Source organism: Gouania willdenowi, chromosome 10 (assembly GCF_900634775.1).
Source record: "Gouania willdenowi chromosome 10, fGouWil2.1, whole genome shotgun sequence".
NCBI lineage: Eukaryota > Metazoa > Chordata > Actinopteri > Blenniiformes > Gobiesocidae > Gouania > Gouania willdenowi.
The window spans coordinates 29307939-29321871 of NC_041053.1; the positions used below are offsets into that span (position 1 = coordinate 29307939).

The following is a 13933-nucleotide window of genomic DNA, read 5'->3' on the forward strand; positions in this document are numbered from 1 at the left end:
GTACCAATGACATTTTTAGTGCGGGTATTTAAGAAAAATTTTCAAAACGGCTTCTTTAAGCTGTCTCTGTTTTTTGTCTTCTCTCTGGCATTAGGAGCTTCACTTTATTTCTCTATCTCTTCATTGCACCAATTTCCGAGTGCACTGCAATTTCTACACACATTTGTCGTAGTGATGTCATTTCACCACTGGGTGTTTCATCATTGTTTCTCAGGTCTTAAGCCAGCAAGGAGTTCGTCATGTAACCGGTTGCCTAGCAATGGCAATGCTGCTAATGCCAGTAAGGAAGACGGCAAAAAGCCCCAGGTGGAAAAGACAGGTGCAGATTACACCTCTCTTCATCTTCTACATGATGCTTACAGAGCAAGTGTTCAGTACCCGACTGGTCAGAACTCTTCATCGTGTGTTTGGCTCTGCCACTTTTTATTAGAACTACCTGGCAATCTTTCCTGCTGCTTCTTTTGTTTCCGCAAAGACGAATTTTCATATTTATACCAAAACAAGTCAAGTTGAGTAGCATCTTTAGTCTTAGGCAATAAAACTTTACCCTACCTTTTTTTTTAGATAATTTTTCCCAAACAAAGACCGTAACCCTGCGAGTGAGTTACATACAACCAAATGTTTTTTGGGGTTTCCTTGATAGCTCCCTCCACTACATGCTCAGACATAACTCCACTCTGTCCATAGGGCGTTCTGGGAAGAAGAGAAGTTCGTCCCTTTCGCGAGTAAGTGTCAGCAAAGCACAGACTTCTGCCAAGCCTGATAGGGGGACAACGGATGATCAAGGTGGCTAGCATGAACAATCGGCATGCCTTACTCGGATCTCTCAGTTTAAATAACAAGCATGTGGATTCAATGGCAAGGTCTTCTTTATTTAGAAATAATTTAACAAACTGGAGGTTCCAGGCATCAGGAACTTGAGGATTTTTTTTCTACACTGCCTGGTTCTTCCTCCTCATACGTATCCATTAATGCCAATAATGTTCTCACAGGAATAGTTGCTCTCACTGACTGCACAACTTGAGGCAGATGCAGCTTTTTACTCTGCGATTAGCCAGGAATGCCACTCATTTCTGAATCTTTGAAACCTTGCTCTTTTAACCAACACGATTTTGCACTTTGCCACATTTCTCAGTTACCGATTTTTTTCTGTTTTATCCCTTTTTCTTTTCAAGCTTTCACATGTCTGGCATTGTTGACGTTTGCCCAATCTGCACTAACACTACAGACTAATACAGTGTAACAAGTGTTGATTGTTTTCTTCCCTGAAGATGACCTCATAGCTCGATTGTAATCCGTTTGTCAGTGCCATCCCACCACAGCAGCTTCTGTGCACTCAGTTTGTCACTTTTCACGCCTTTTTGTCATTAACAACTACTGTTTTGATTTTAGGATTGTGCAAAAATGTTTGTTTTGTCCAAATGTATGTTCTGTGTAGGTACATTTTTCAACAATTCAACACAGTCTCCATGCAAAATATGGGTATCATTCTGTAAAAAATCCCTCAGAAAAAACAACTTTAAAAATAATACACGTGATTTGATGATTGCCTTTTAACAGAGATTCTTCAATGAATGTAGAGCAGCAACATGTGCAACGTGCACAACAGGGAGTCTCTCAATAGTTAACAGAAATCAAGTCTGTCAACAGCAGATGTCCTCTCTGTGAGGGATTTCTAGAGGTAACAAGGATCAGCTCCGTCCTGTTTGGGGGTTGGAGACAGTGTAGCCCCATCATTAGATAATCTCATCTTTTCACACGGCGTTGCCTTCATTTTGAAGGTGTTGATGACAACACCCTAATCGGGGGATTTTCACTTCTTTCATTACAAAGATGCAAGCATTCTTTTGTTTGTACTAATTTATCTATTGTCTGTTAAAAAGGTTTTTACAACAGGCTCAGTAACAATCCCTTTGGTACAAACAAAGCTATAGTCAATATTCAAAGCAGAATTCAAAATTGGCATTAGTTTCCACCTACTTCAAAAAAATGTTGACCAGTAGAAGCCAAAGAATACTTGCATTGATACACTCACTCTATCTAGGTGATATTTGTGATCAAATGTTCTAGTTTTCCTGTATGTTTTCAAACTGAACTATTTTTTTCCAATACTCCTGACCCAATGAGATAATAATGACTTTAAGAAATTCCAATGCTTAACCCAAGAGCTCAGATGAAGCTCCTGATTAACTGTCCTGTTTTGCCAGCTGATTTATATAACTGAATTATAGGAGATTTATAGCAGCTACACAAATAGACTCATGGCAGATTAGTTGGAAAAATTATGCATGCAGAGTTGTGTTGAAAGAGATGCAGAAACTTAGTGTTGACTATTTTTTCATCAGCAAGCATTTAACTGTCATAAACTAGTAGCCAGATCTAACTTTTGCAATCTGTGTATGAAAGGAGTTCCAGTTATTCAATTAATTTAGTTTTACACACTATTTTTTACACAAAATGATGGCATTTAATCAGCTTGTGCAGGGCGAAGAAAATTGTATATACTCCATAGAGTCGTTTTACTGCCTGTTCATGAGAATGGAGCTGGATTTGATTACAAATGTTTGTTTCATAAGCAAAAAAGTGCCTGCATCTACATTATATATAGTCTGTACTCAAAATGGGGCCCCTAAAGTAGTGTTCCCTGCTAACCTAAAGGTTTATATGTATTTATTTTTCCCCCCCCAATAAGATCACCTTTTTTCTCAAGGAACGTTTGGTCTGACCTTAAAATTCACTTTAATACCTGTTTTAACTGAAATGAGTTATTTTCTCTCACTAGTTTTCCATGGTGTCTTTGATAGTCTTCTTTCGACAACTGCAATTTTCTTTACACAAACTAAAACTAGACTTTACAAGGACCTGTGTAAGATTATTGAGATGTAATATTTAATTCTAATTGTTGATTCTCTCCTGTTAAATCACATAATGATCTCTCTTCTGCCTTCATTCCCATTCTTCTTCCACACTCCACCTTTTGGCCTTGTTTTGTTTTCTGTTCTTTTTCGGGGGTATTTTTCCGGCCCTGTAGCTCACAGGCAACAAGTCAGTACTGTGGACGGAGGGGTCCTTAGTCGCCTGCTCACACCCACCCAGGCATCACTAGCTAGGAGCAGGAGTGCCGCCGCCCTGTCCGCTGAAGGAACAGTTGCTCCAGGTAACCTCCGCCGAGGAATCCCTGACAGAGAGGAAATGGTGGCGTAGTTTGTCCCGCATTGAAATCCATGTTTACCTATAGAGAGTTTAGCCCAGTTTTAGCTGGTTTCATCACAATGCTTTTTGCTATAGATTGTCATGCTTTCAGTTAAATGGTAGCAGTGATATTGGTGGCTGTCAGTGTTGGGGTCAATTACGTTTTTCAATTACAAATACATCTTCAATTATCCATGTTCAATTACAAATTAATTATGATTATTGTGGCTGGCATATTTTTTTTCCAATTACAGTTTATTTTATTTTATTCTTTATTTATGTTCTCAATTACTGAAGTTTAAATTCAGATAATCCCAATTACTAAGCCTTTAATAAATAAGCCCATACAACTAAACTTTTGTTAGCTTTCTGTTAGCATCTCTTATCATAACGGGTCAGTTTTGAGTTGACCCATGTCTTTAATCAATGTGATTTATCACCTCTTATGTTTCTCATCTCTTGGTTACCTTGTTAGGCTTCCTAATCAATGCAATGTTGATGTGGGCATCTGAGGCTTTTATTAGGACAGTACAACCCTCATGTAATTTAACTTTAGAATTATAAAATGATCCTCAAGAGAACAGACCGTTGATATGAAACATATTTTAATAATTAATTACCACGTATGTGTTAATTGTTCCATTAAATTGTAGTTTTTAATTTTTTTTTAATTCAGTTATGATTGCAGCAGCAAAACATTTTCAGTTACAGTTACTATTATACTTACATTATTGTAATTAATTTCAAATTACACAATTACGATTTAATTGACCCCAACACTGGTGGCGGTGCTAAATAAATGACTGCTCTTAGCTCTGTGTGTGTGTTCAAAAGCTCCTATTGTTGAGATCTGCTGCGGAAATACGTACAGTAACGATTTGCAGCAAAGCAGGCTCATGTGAGTGAGCACAGTTACTTAGTAAATATTGATACACTCAGCTTCTGACACAATTGGCTGCTGTGTGCTGGGCTGAGCTACAGCAGGTCAGACTTGGCCTGAAGCGTTTCTCAGTAACCAAGAAGCCTCGGATACCATGCTGGGAGATTTACTCTAAGCTGCTTACCTATTGGTGCTTGTTACGTCAGAATGAGACTGTGCTGGTCCATGTGCTCCTGGAAGGGAATGCCTGGGACTACGAAGGTAATTGAAGTCATCCCAGTCTATTTTAAGATCTCAATATGTCAGCATGATGTTAGGTTTTACTGGTCTTCCTGTGGAGATGGAATAGTTTTTGCAAAATAATTAAAAAAAATACATATATAAATAGACTTGAAATGATTTTGTTAGGGATTAAGTCATTTTTAATGTTTTATATGTTTTCTCAGAAAAGCACTGATGCCCCTGAAAGCTGCATTTGTATACCCCGTTTTGGTTTGACATTGTTACATTCAACGAATGGCCATTAGAGAGCCATTAGCAGCTATAGATCTGCTTAGAATAGCCCCAGTAGGAACATGACTCATCCACACTAGGAGTAGCAGCAGGAGTTGATGACAGGTCGAATTTCACAGTCACAACCAAGCATGCATTCAGCATAAACCTATTTACCATGCGGGAGCAGCTTTAACTCATCCACCTTTTGGGATAACAAGGTTAAATAAATGATTCTATGTGACACAACCAACCAATCAATGAAATGTGTGACTTGAGATACTTTTTTGATCTATTTGAGATTTATTTTAATTCCCTATTTACTATATATACATAGGCCTAAAATCACAAATATTGTTTCATTATGTATGTAATTGGAAGCTATATAAATTGATATAGATACAGAGAATTCCAACTGACACTATTCACATGCAGAGTGTTAAATGTACTAATTTAATTTGTGTTCAGTGTCTGTGTGGTGGTAGGTATTGTGTAGTCTTTATTGGGGTGATTGATGTGTGGATACTTTGTGGTTTTTGTGTGATGTTGTTGCTTTTTAGTTGTCATCTCCATTGATGCCCAACCCAAGCATACTTTGAGCTTTTCCCCCTGCATTAATCTAACAAATGGCTTTTTTGTGCTCTTATCCCCCCCCCTACATAACAACTCACACCCCCTCTCCTCCCCTGCTTTTACACTCTCCCTCTATCTCCCATCCATCCCCACTATTCTCTTTTTTGCTGCCTTGCTGCCCAAATTGGTTGCTTCTCACGCCTGCCGTTGGTTGTGCTCCTGTGGCCCTGCGATGACTGTGTCCTTTACCAGAGTGTAACCTGTGTCCTCGCTCAGCCTCGGCCAGTCCCTTAAACCCACCGCGCGGTCCTGTGCGCAGTCGTAGCATCGACCGACAGAAGAATGGCATGACCACGTCTGTGTCAGCTGACGGAGCTCTCGACCCATCACTGGTGAGAAGACATCGCTACATTATTATTCCTAACATTAGCTGGGCAAAGCTCTGTTACAGCAGCATCTACTTTAATTTGAATCATACAGGAACACATTTTATATGCTTTATGTAGCATTCCTGATCCTTTTTGTTACTAGTAGTAATTAGTAATCTCTGTCCAGGATTATATTCTAATCCACCGTCTGTTGTTGGAAGGTTAGAGGTAAATAATATTCTAATAACAAAATATAAGCACGCATACTTTGTGTTTATTAATGCTTGGATTTGTTCTATATTTATATTTTAAATACTCATTTTGTTAAGGGTTGTTTGATTCTGATTCCCGTCCTAGCAAAAAATTGGAGGGATACACCACTGATAATCTACCAGTTCATGTTTGGCAGACATAGCAACTGGCAGCACAGGGGCTACATGTGGCCCTCGGTCTGATTTTGTGTGGCCCCCAGAGTAAATGCAAAAATGACAGAATGACTTCAGAAACACATAAAAGAGGAACATGCACAAAGGGACAACAATAAATTAACAAAAAAATGACTCAAAAAACAAATGAAATGGTAGAAAAAGACACAACACGTTGACAAATGTAAACCAAATTGAGAGAGAAATATATTCAAAATGACCACAAAAAAATACACAAAACTACAAAATGTGCAACAACAAAACCTTTTGTTCTTTTCTGTGTCAATGCTCAGATTGGTCATTATTCTAAATGCTAACATTCAATTCAATTCAACTTTATTTGTATAGCGCAATTTACAATAAAGTCATCTCAATGCGCTTATCAAAATATAAAATTCATAATAAGTACATGAATGTTTATTGTTTACTGTTTATTGTACTTATGTCTTGTGCCCTGCATGTCTTGTATACTGCTACTGGATTCCTTAAACTTCCCTCTGGATCAATAAAGTATCTATTTATCTATCTATGTTGATAATGTGGCCCTAAGATCAGAGAAAAACACATTTTTGTGGCCCTCGTTGTGATAAAAGTTGCCCACCTTTGATGTATGGGAAGACATGCACACACTCATTGTTCCACACATGGTCACAAGTACAATTAATAAAAACATACATTAAATTGAAATGTCTATTTGGTAGAGTTGTGGAGGAAGTGATAGCAATAGCAACAGTATGTTTTTGTTTTTCTGCTCTGTATTGAAGTATTTTATGTAAATGTTTAAAGCCATTCTTAATGGTTATGCATCCGGCTACATTTGCCTGTCAAAGTATCTTCTTCGCTGCTGGATGCTAACCACTAACCACAAGGATATAATGTTCACCAGCTACAGGCTTTTGTCAGTACTTATCTGAACTAGTTTTTCCTTTTTCAAAGAACAATTCATGCTTTTGCTGCTGATAAGTCCTATCTGTATGTTCTCACGTGGTAACCTGTGTCACTGTCCTCCTTCTCTTCGAAGTTGTAAAAGGCGTCTTTGTCAGAGCTGGAAACAAAACCATCCACAATGGCCTGATTCTACAGATGGATCAGGCCATGCAAAGCAGTCCCACCCAGACTCTGGGGCCTAGTGTCAGCCACCTTTGACATCTTCACTACTTATTTGTTCTCTTTAGCTGTGTGGCGTGTGTGTGAAATATTGCTTTTACTCATCACTTCCCTTTGATATATTTCTAAAATCTCAGCTGTCCCATTTTTAATAGAGATAATTGTATTCTATGAACAGCATTTATTTTATTTGAAAATGTGTATTCTGAGGAGTGAATAAACAATTACTTGCTGTTCTTCAAACACTGTTTCAATTCTCTGAATTTCCTGTGTACTGTTTCTGTTCTATTTTTGTCAAACTACAGAAAGACAAAGCTTTAGCTTCCCCCGGAGGAAGACGTACCTCGGCTCCATCCACTCCGCCAGCACGTAACCGCTCACCATCCCCAGCCCCTATCCCATCTCCAAAGAGAGCCCCTTCCCCAGGAGCCACCAAGTAAGATACATCTATAGAAAAATAAGTTTTCACTGAAGTTTTTTGGACCCCTAAAGACGTAGCCTTTTTTCTCCTCTCAAAGGCAAAGTCAGAAGATGCGTCCACCTTCACCTGGTGCAATGAAACAACGCCCCCCTTCTCCACAGACATCTTCAGCAAAGGCCCCGCCCACCCAGAAACCATCTCTCACTCCAACGGGACCTCCGACGCTGCGAAAGAGAGACTCAAAGTCCAAAGATCTGTGTCCTGTCCAAGCTTTGGCTCCCCAGTCGTCTGACACGAGCAAATCCAAAGATAAAGATGGTGAGCATCGGACTAGATCTCAAACACTCATCATCTGATGGTCAGCACTGATATACTGTATGCTTACTTTACATTGAGACTCAAACATCTGTTTTGTGTGCATTTTGAAAACTAACCAACAACAGCTTGAGTTGCAATCAATCCTAGTGTAACAGGAGACTCATTAGGTTTCCAGCTGGGTTAGCATTAGCATCCTTGATAGCGTTTGGTTTCTGCCCCCTGCTGGAAGAAGTGATATAATGCAGTGTCATTTAGTCATGACTCTTATGTACATATTATTGTACCAAATAATTTAGAAGTAACAACATGCTACGAGTAAACCAGAATGTGAAATACTCAACAGTTATTGTATTTTATGTAACTTGCAAATTCCAAGGCCTTCTCCGGTATATCAAATATTACAAATACATACGGCAGTAATACACGTCTGCCTTTTCTGATTAACTTCTATCACTCTATTCTTTTGTTACCATTTTATTCTCAGCTATCAATCAGTCTCATGGTGTCATGACAGACTCCTTCCAACACACATTACTTTGATAAATGGATAACAAATATCTCTATATTTCCTTTGTTTTGTTTTTCCCTCCTTGCCAGAGTCAAAGTCGTCCCCAGGTACCAACTCAGCCTCTGAGGCAGCCAAAATCCTGGCAGAGAACCGGAGGCTGATGCGAGAGCAGAAGGAGAAAGAGGAGCAGCTTAGGGTCCAGAAGGAGGAGGAGGAGAAGTGAGTATTTTGACTAAAGTTTATGAAATCTTCTTAAGTAACCTCACAGCAGTGCCAGTCCATACATCCTTGAAATATTACCAGGTTACTTCACGGAATAAATCTGTTTTTATTGGCTGTGTATTTAGCAAGGTTGGGGTCCATTTTAATTGTAATTGACTAATTGATAATTACAATTATGGCATAATTGTATTTAGAATATCTATTGCTGTTGTATTCTTAAATTGTAATTGAGTTCAGATAATTTACTTGTATATTATATAAGATGTTTAATTAAAAATTAAAGCAAAACTGGGGAACCATGTTATATGTACAGTTCTACACATACAGTATGCAGTCAACAGTTATTAAAATATGTTTCATATCAAGCTTTCCCACATTTTACCATTTAAAAAAAATATTAAAAACCTATTTTTGCATTGATTAGGAAGCCTAACAAGCTAACAAATAGATGTGAAAGAAATTATATAATAATTTTTAGTGTATTTTACAGCTGATTTAGGACCTGTTATCATAAGATATCCTAAAAAAAGAAGCTAACACACAAGGAAGGTTAACTTTTATTAGGATATTCATTTCAGGCTCAGTAATAGTGCTTAATTGTAATTGACAACATAATTGTAATTTAGGTATTTTAATAGTATTTGGAAAAAAAATCCTGGTAACTGTAACCACAATTGAATTGTAATTGAACATGGGTAATTGACCCCAACCCTGGCTGTGTATTTAGATACACTCTGGATAGGTGCTGTGTCTGATAGGTGCTGGGTCTGATACGGTATGTGCGTACTGTGTGCATGGTTAGATGAACCTGCAGCTAATGAGTCTTTAATGCTTCAGGTTGCGAAAAGAAGAGGAGAAGCGTTTAGCGGAGGAGGCTAAACTGAAGCGTCAAGAGGAGGAGAAAATCCTAGCAGAGGAGAGAAAAATCAAAGAAGAAGAAGATGCTCGCCTGGCCGAGGAGGAGCGGGTGAAGCAGGCGGAGGAGGACGCACTGAAGCAGGCCGAGCTCCAGAGAGAACGGGAGGAGGCTGATGCGAAAGCCCTGGAGGAGGCAGAGAGAGTTCGCCAGGAGAGAGACCGCATCATGCAGCAGAACCAGCAGGAACGTATGGAGAGGAAGAAGGTATGATGTTGAAAGGAGAATTTTCTTTTGTTTTGGATTTATTTGAAGGCTGATTCACTAATTTAGTGTTAATACATCCCAATAGAAGTGATAATGTGCCTTTTTTTCAGAGAATTGAGGAAATTATGAAGAGAACCAGAAAAGGCGATGGTGACTTAAGGGTGAGTCATTACGATCTGTAAAAGAAATGTGCCGTAACACTTCCCTCCCTCACGAGCACTGTCCACATAATCCTACCTCTAACTTGTTCCTTGTGTTATATCTACTCCTGTGAGTTTTATGTTTGATAGTAGAAGGCCGTTTTACTTGTTAAACTGTCATACATTATGTAACGATGGAGGGCTCTCTGATTGAGGCTCTAACATGTCTTTATTCCTGCTGCAGAGAGATGATGACAAGCAGGATAATGATAACGATGATGAAGGCATGGACCAAATAAACTGTGATCCAATACGTAAGTGTTCTCCAGCTTTCACTTTGATTCCATTCCCCTGTTTTGTGAGCATGTACGTGAATCTCTATGTGATTTATGATTCTGAGCACATAATCTGCCTTATTGCCACTTCAGCAAATATGGACAATGCAGACGAATGTGAACTGTTTGCCAGTGAGCCTGTTGCACAAGAAGAAGAGCCCCTGGGCAATGTGGATGAAAAGTCAGAAATGGATAATAAGGAGAACGATAACAGCACGAGCACAGATGAGAGTCAGGCTGTCAGGTAAAGATACAAAGTGCATTTTTTAAATTTGCATGTACAAATCATCAAAGGGCACATGTCGTGAATATTAACTGCAAGCTTTATCAAAAGAGTAACCAATAACACAAGAGGTTTAGTCGGTTAACTTACTTGAAAAGTATGAAGGTAGATATGTTGCAAAATGGGAGAGCTTGTAGAATGTGATGTGAGCTTGTGTATAAAAAATCAAATTATGGAAAATAAATATCATGTCCCAAATTATGGGAAAAAATGTATAGACTGATATTTACACAAATAAAATTACAGCTGAAAACTTGTAATCCAACATTTATTTGCATGTTTTTTAATTACTTGCATCAATTATCATTTACAACCACAACTCTCCGTTTCTACTAACTAAGTTCTTGTATTTTTGGCTTGAAAAAACCAATTCTTGTATGTTTAAGTGTACAGTTTGGTAACACTCTAAGACAGTGTTTTTGAAATTTAAGCATAAACGGCAGTGTTGTATAAATCACTGCCGATCGCGGTAAATGTTAGCATGAGCTTATACATGGATTTTCCCATAGACGTTAGCATGAAGCTAGCGGACTTTTTGTATAGTGGTGTTTTTTATATCCCGCCACAAAGTGTAGAAGGGGGTTATAGGTTTGAACTCCGTCCGTATGTTTGTCCGTCTGAACTTTTCTCAGAAATTGTTTAAGATAACCAAATTTGGTGTGTGGCTTCAGGGTATCAATACCTTGATGGAGTTTGAAAATGAGAAGCGTGCAATTATTTTTTCCAGAGCTATTGCCCTTGTTCCGTTTTTTTGAGCGGGGGATGTTGATGACTGTCTTCTTGTTGAAATTGTGTTTATACATAAAACATTAGTTTTTTTATCCATTTTAATTCTTTGATCTCATCACTCACTTCATGTGATTGTTTGTTTTGGCTTTGCTAGTCCGATTCTAAAGGGGCGTCTGGTTGAGGGCTCTGAGTTCCTAAATGAGGACTCGGCAAAGGTCGGACTGGTCTCTAGTCTCAACGGCAAATCCAACCAGTGGAGCTTTGAGGAACTTATCGACGTCAACGTTCACTCCAAAACACGCCCCCTCATTGAGGCAGATGGGTGTAACCAGGTGTTGATCAACTGTGACGGGAGCTCAGACGGGTCCAGGGTCACATTTGAGGAGAAAGGAATCCCGATAGACTCACTGCATCCAATTCAACCAATTGAATCCTTGTCAGGTGAGAGATCAGCTTTAACTGCTAGTGTACACTGACTCAGTAACTCATTACTTCCTGTTGTGTTTGTGTAGAGATTTGATGCTGCAGCTGCTGAGACGCTTCCTGCTGTTGCACTGCTCAACTTTCTGTCCATCTGAGCTTGAAAAAAAAGAAGACGGCTTCCTCAAAAGTGACAGGATCACCCCAAGTGCTACGTTTGCAATGCACATCGCAAGGAAGCAATACATTTAAATAGATAATACAAGAACTGTGCTTCAGGGAAAAGTCTTATGTTCCTTTACCACACTTGCATCCTGGTCTCCTTTTTGTTTCTCTTGTTTATTTTCCAGAGTTTCTCCAAATGTTTAGGGTTTTTCAAAGATGTTTTTTTTTTTGTCATTGGTGCATTGTTGTAATTTATTATTATTATTTTGGTTGTTGCTTTTTTTCCTTTTAATTATTCTTAAATGTGTGTAGTCTTTTTTCTTGTATGACAAAATGTATGGATGTGTTTTCATTAAGACGTGTGAATTGTTGGCAGAAACGCTCAGTTCTGAAGGGCTGATTAAAGTGACTTTGAGTTCTTCTAAATTTACTTGACCGACTGCTGTTTGCAGCTTCCCACAGTATGGCCTTACCATATATTCACCCAAATATACAAAATACTAAATTGTTTGTCCTAAAGCTCCCTCACGCACCGTATCCCAGTTTGCTGTCATGTCTTTTGTCTTTACTCTTCTGTTGTTATTGTTGTTGTTTTTTCTTCAGGGAACAAAAAGCTTCATTTGAAATTAAGGATTCACAAGTTCACAGAAGGTGTCTGTGGTGTGTTGATTAAAAGAGCCCACGGTCAGATTTAGTTTGTGATTTTTACATTGTGTACATAGAGTTTGTGTTTACTAACATTATTTACCTAAGAGTTGACAGATTTAGTATAATATTAAGAATTGAAGGCTTACTCCTGTCTGCATCTGGACCACACAGCTGTTAAACTAAGCTGATGCATCCTTCCCTTTGATCGCTAGCTGCTTCCTAAAGTATGCATGTGTTACTGAACTGAACTTGAATGTGAGACTGTGCTGTGATGTTCACTTGTACTAAGGGTAGAAATCAGGTTGCCTATGATCTGGTTTAAAGCTAAGCTCACTCTGTGTGTGACTCTGCTCTTATTCCACTCACCTTCCTCTAACCTGTAAAAGAATTCCCTTCTCATTAGCTCTTGATAAATTCCATTTCAACTTTTTTAAATTGTCTGAGAAAAGGGGCTATTTGTGTATCTATAACAGGACATTTCTGCACATATTTAAGTGTTATTGTATTGTAAATATGATCAGTATTAGGCATGTAAAGCCATGTTTAGAGAAATAGGCTCAGGTTGTGGATAAGTGAAGTCAGTAGAGGTGTTTGACTATTCTGTCCTTGTGTTCGTCCCAGGATGTGTAAAGTGAGCTTTGGGCCACATTTTTCAGCCCCAACTCTGAACATTTTCCCTTTTTAGAGTCACTTTACAAAATGTCCGACACATGAAATATGTTAACGTTTTACTGTCATCACATTTATGTTGCGTTGAAGGTGTTTTTTCAGCTCAGGTTTCATCTGTTCTACTGTAACAAAAGGCAACGTTTCACAAAACATGCTTTGCTTGGATTGTCTAAAAAATGTTTTCCGGACCTTGTTACTTGTTTTGGTTTGTGGTTGTTGTTTTTTTGCCTTGTTCATTGTTGGTCTAGCTCAAATCTGTTCCTATTAGCACTTCCGACTTCTAGATTTGGATTGATTAATAATCAGACACCATAACCTGCCCTGCATTATTTACCATGCCTCTCAGAGCTGCTCGCTTTTAGCCATCATACATTATTCAACTAGGAAACATGAGACTTTAAGCACTGGCACACACAGTTGCTGCTTTACTGTAGACACTCATAGGAGAGATGTGTGATGTTTATTATTCAGATTTTTCATTTATAACTCAAAACTCACCCCTGGATCCAGTAGCTGAAACCATTTTTCAGTTGTTGCTAGTTGAGCTGACATTAAAACATTTCTAGGTGTTACTCTGCTTATCTTTGAGGGTTGAAGCACAGAGCGAGAGGCTCTCGGCCCTCAGTGATGTCTGTAATGATAGTGTAGAACGGTGCCTTAGATGGGGTTTTAGTGCTTTTGTTGTATCACAAGTGACACAGAAAAGCTTGTCCTTACCTCGGCCTTGACAATCACTTCATATACAACCAGGGCACAACTCTGAATATGAATGTCTCTTGAAGATGTACTAACAATGCTTTGTCCACCAATACAAAATTTGTACTGTAAATATATCTAAAGTGTATTGAAATTATACAGATTGTTGAACAAGAAAAACGCAATAAAGTTGTGCAAAAACAACCAGTCGTGATTCAG

General features: G+C 38.6%; 1 protein-coding gene across 20 annotated transcripts in view; it reads left to right on the forward strand.

The window, feature by feature from the left end:
- The window catches only part of map7d3 (MAP7 domain containing 3), a 34111-nt gene extending 20190 nt beyond the window's left edge, over nt 1-13921 (forward strand). For 5 of the 20 annotated variants that reach the window (XM_028459496.1, XM_028459492.1, XM_028459493.1 and 2 more), the window contains 13 exons: nt 215-319; nt 688-786; nt 3032-3157; nt 5390-5529; nt 7343-7473; nt 7556-7776; nt 8374-8503; nt 9344-9629; nt 9740-9790; nt 10014-10083; nt 10198-10348; nt 11271-11557; nt 11629-13921. In XM_028459496.1, coding sequence (XP_028315297.1) covers nt 215-319; nt 688-786; nt 3032-3157; nt 5390-5529; nt 7343-7473; nt 7556-7776; nt 8374-8503; nt 9344-9629; nt 9740-9790; nt 10014-10083; nt 10198-10348; nt 11271-11557; nt 11629-11636 — 1805 coding nt within the window. In that variant the 3' untranslated portion in view covers nt 11637-13921. The remainder of the gene's footprint in view (nt 1-214; nt 320-687; nt 787-3031; nt 3158-5389; nt 5530-7342; nt 7474-7555; nt 7777-8373; nt 8504-9343; nt 9630-9739; nt 9791-10013; nt 10084-10197; nt 10349-11270; nt 11558-11628) is intronic. The other 15 variants (XM_028459502.1, XM_028459504.1, XM_028459508.1 and 12 more) reach the window with 10 other exon arrangements.
- The last annotated feature ends 12 nt before the right edge of the window (nt 13922-13933 follow it).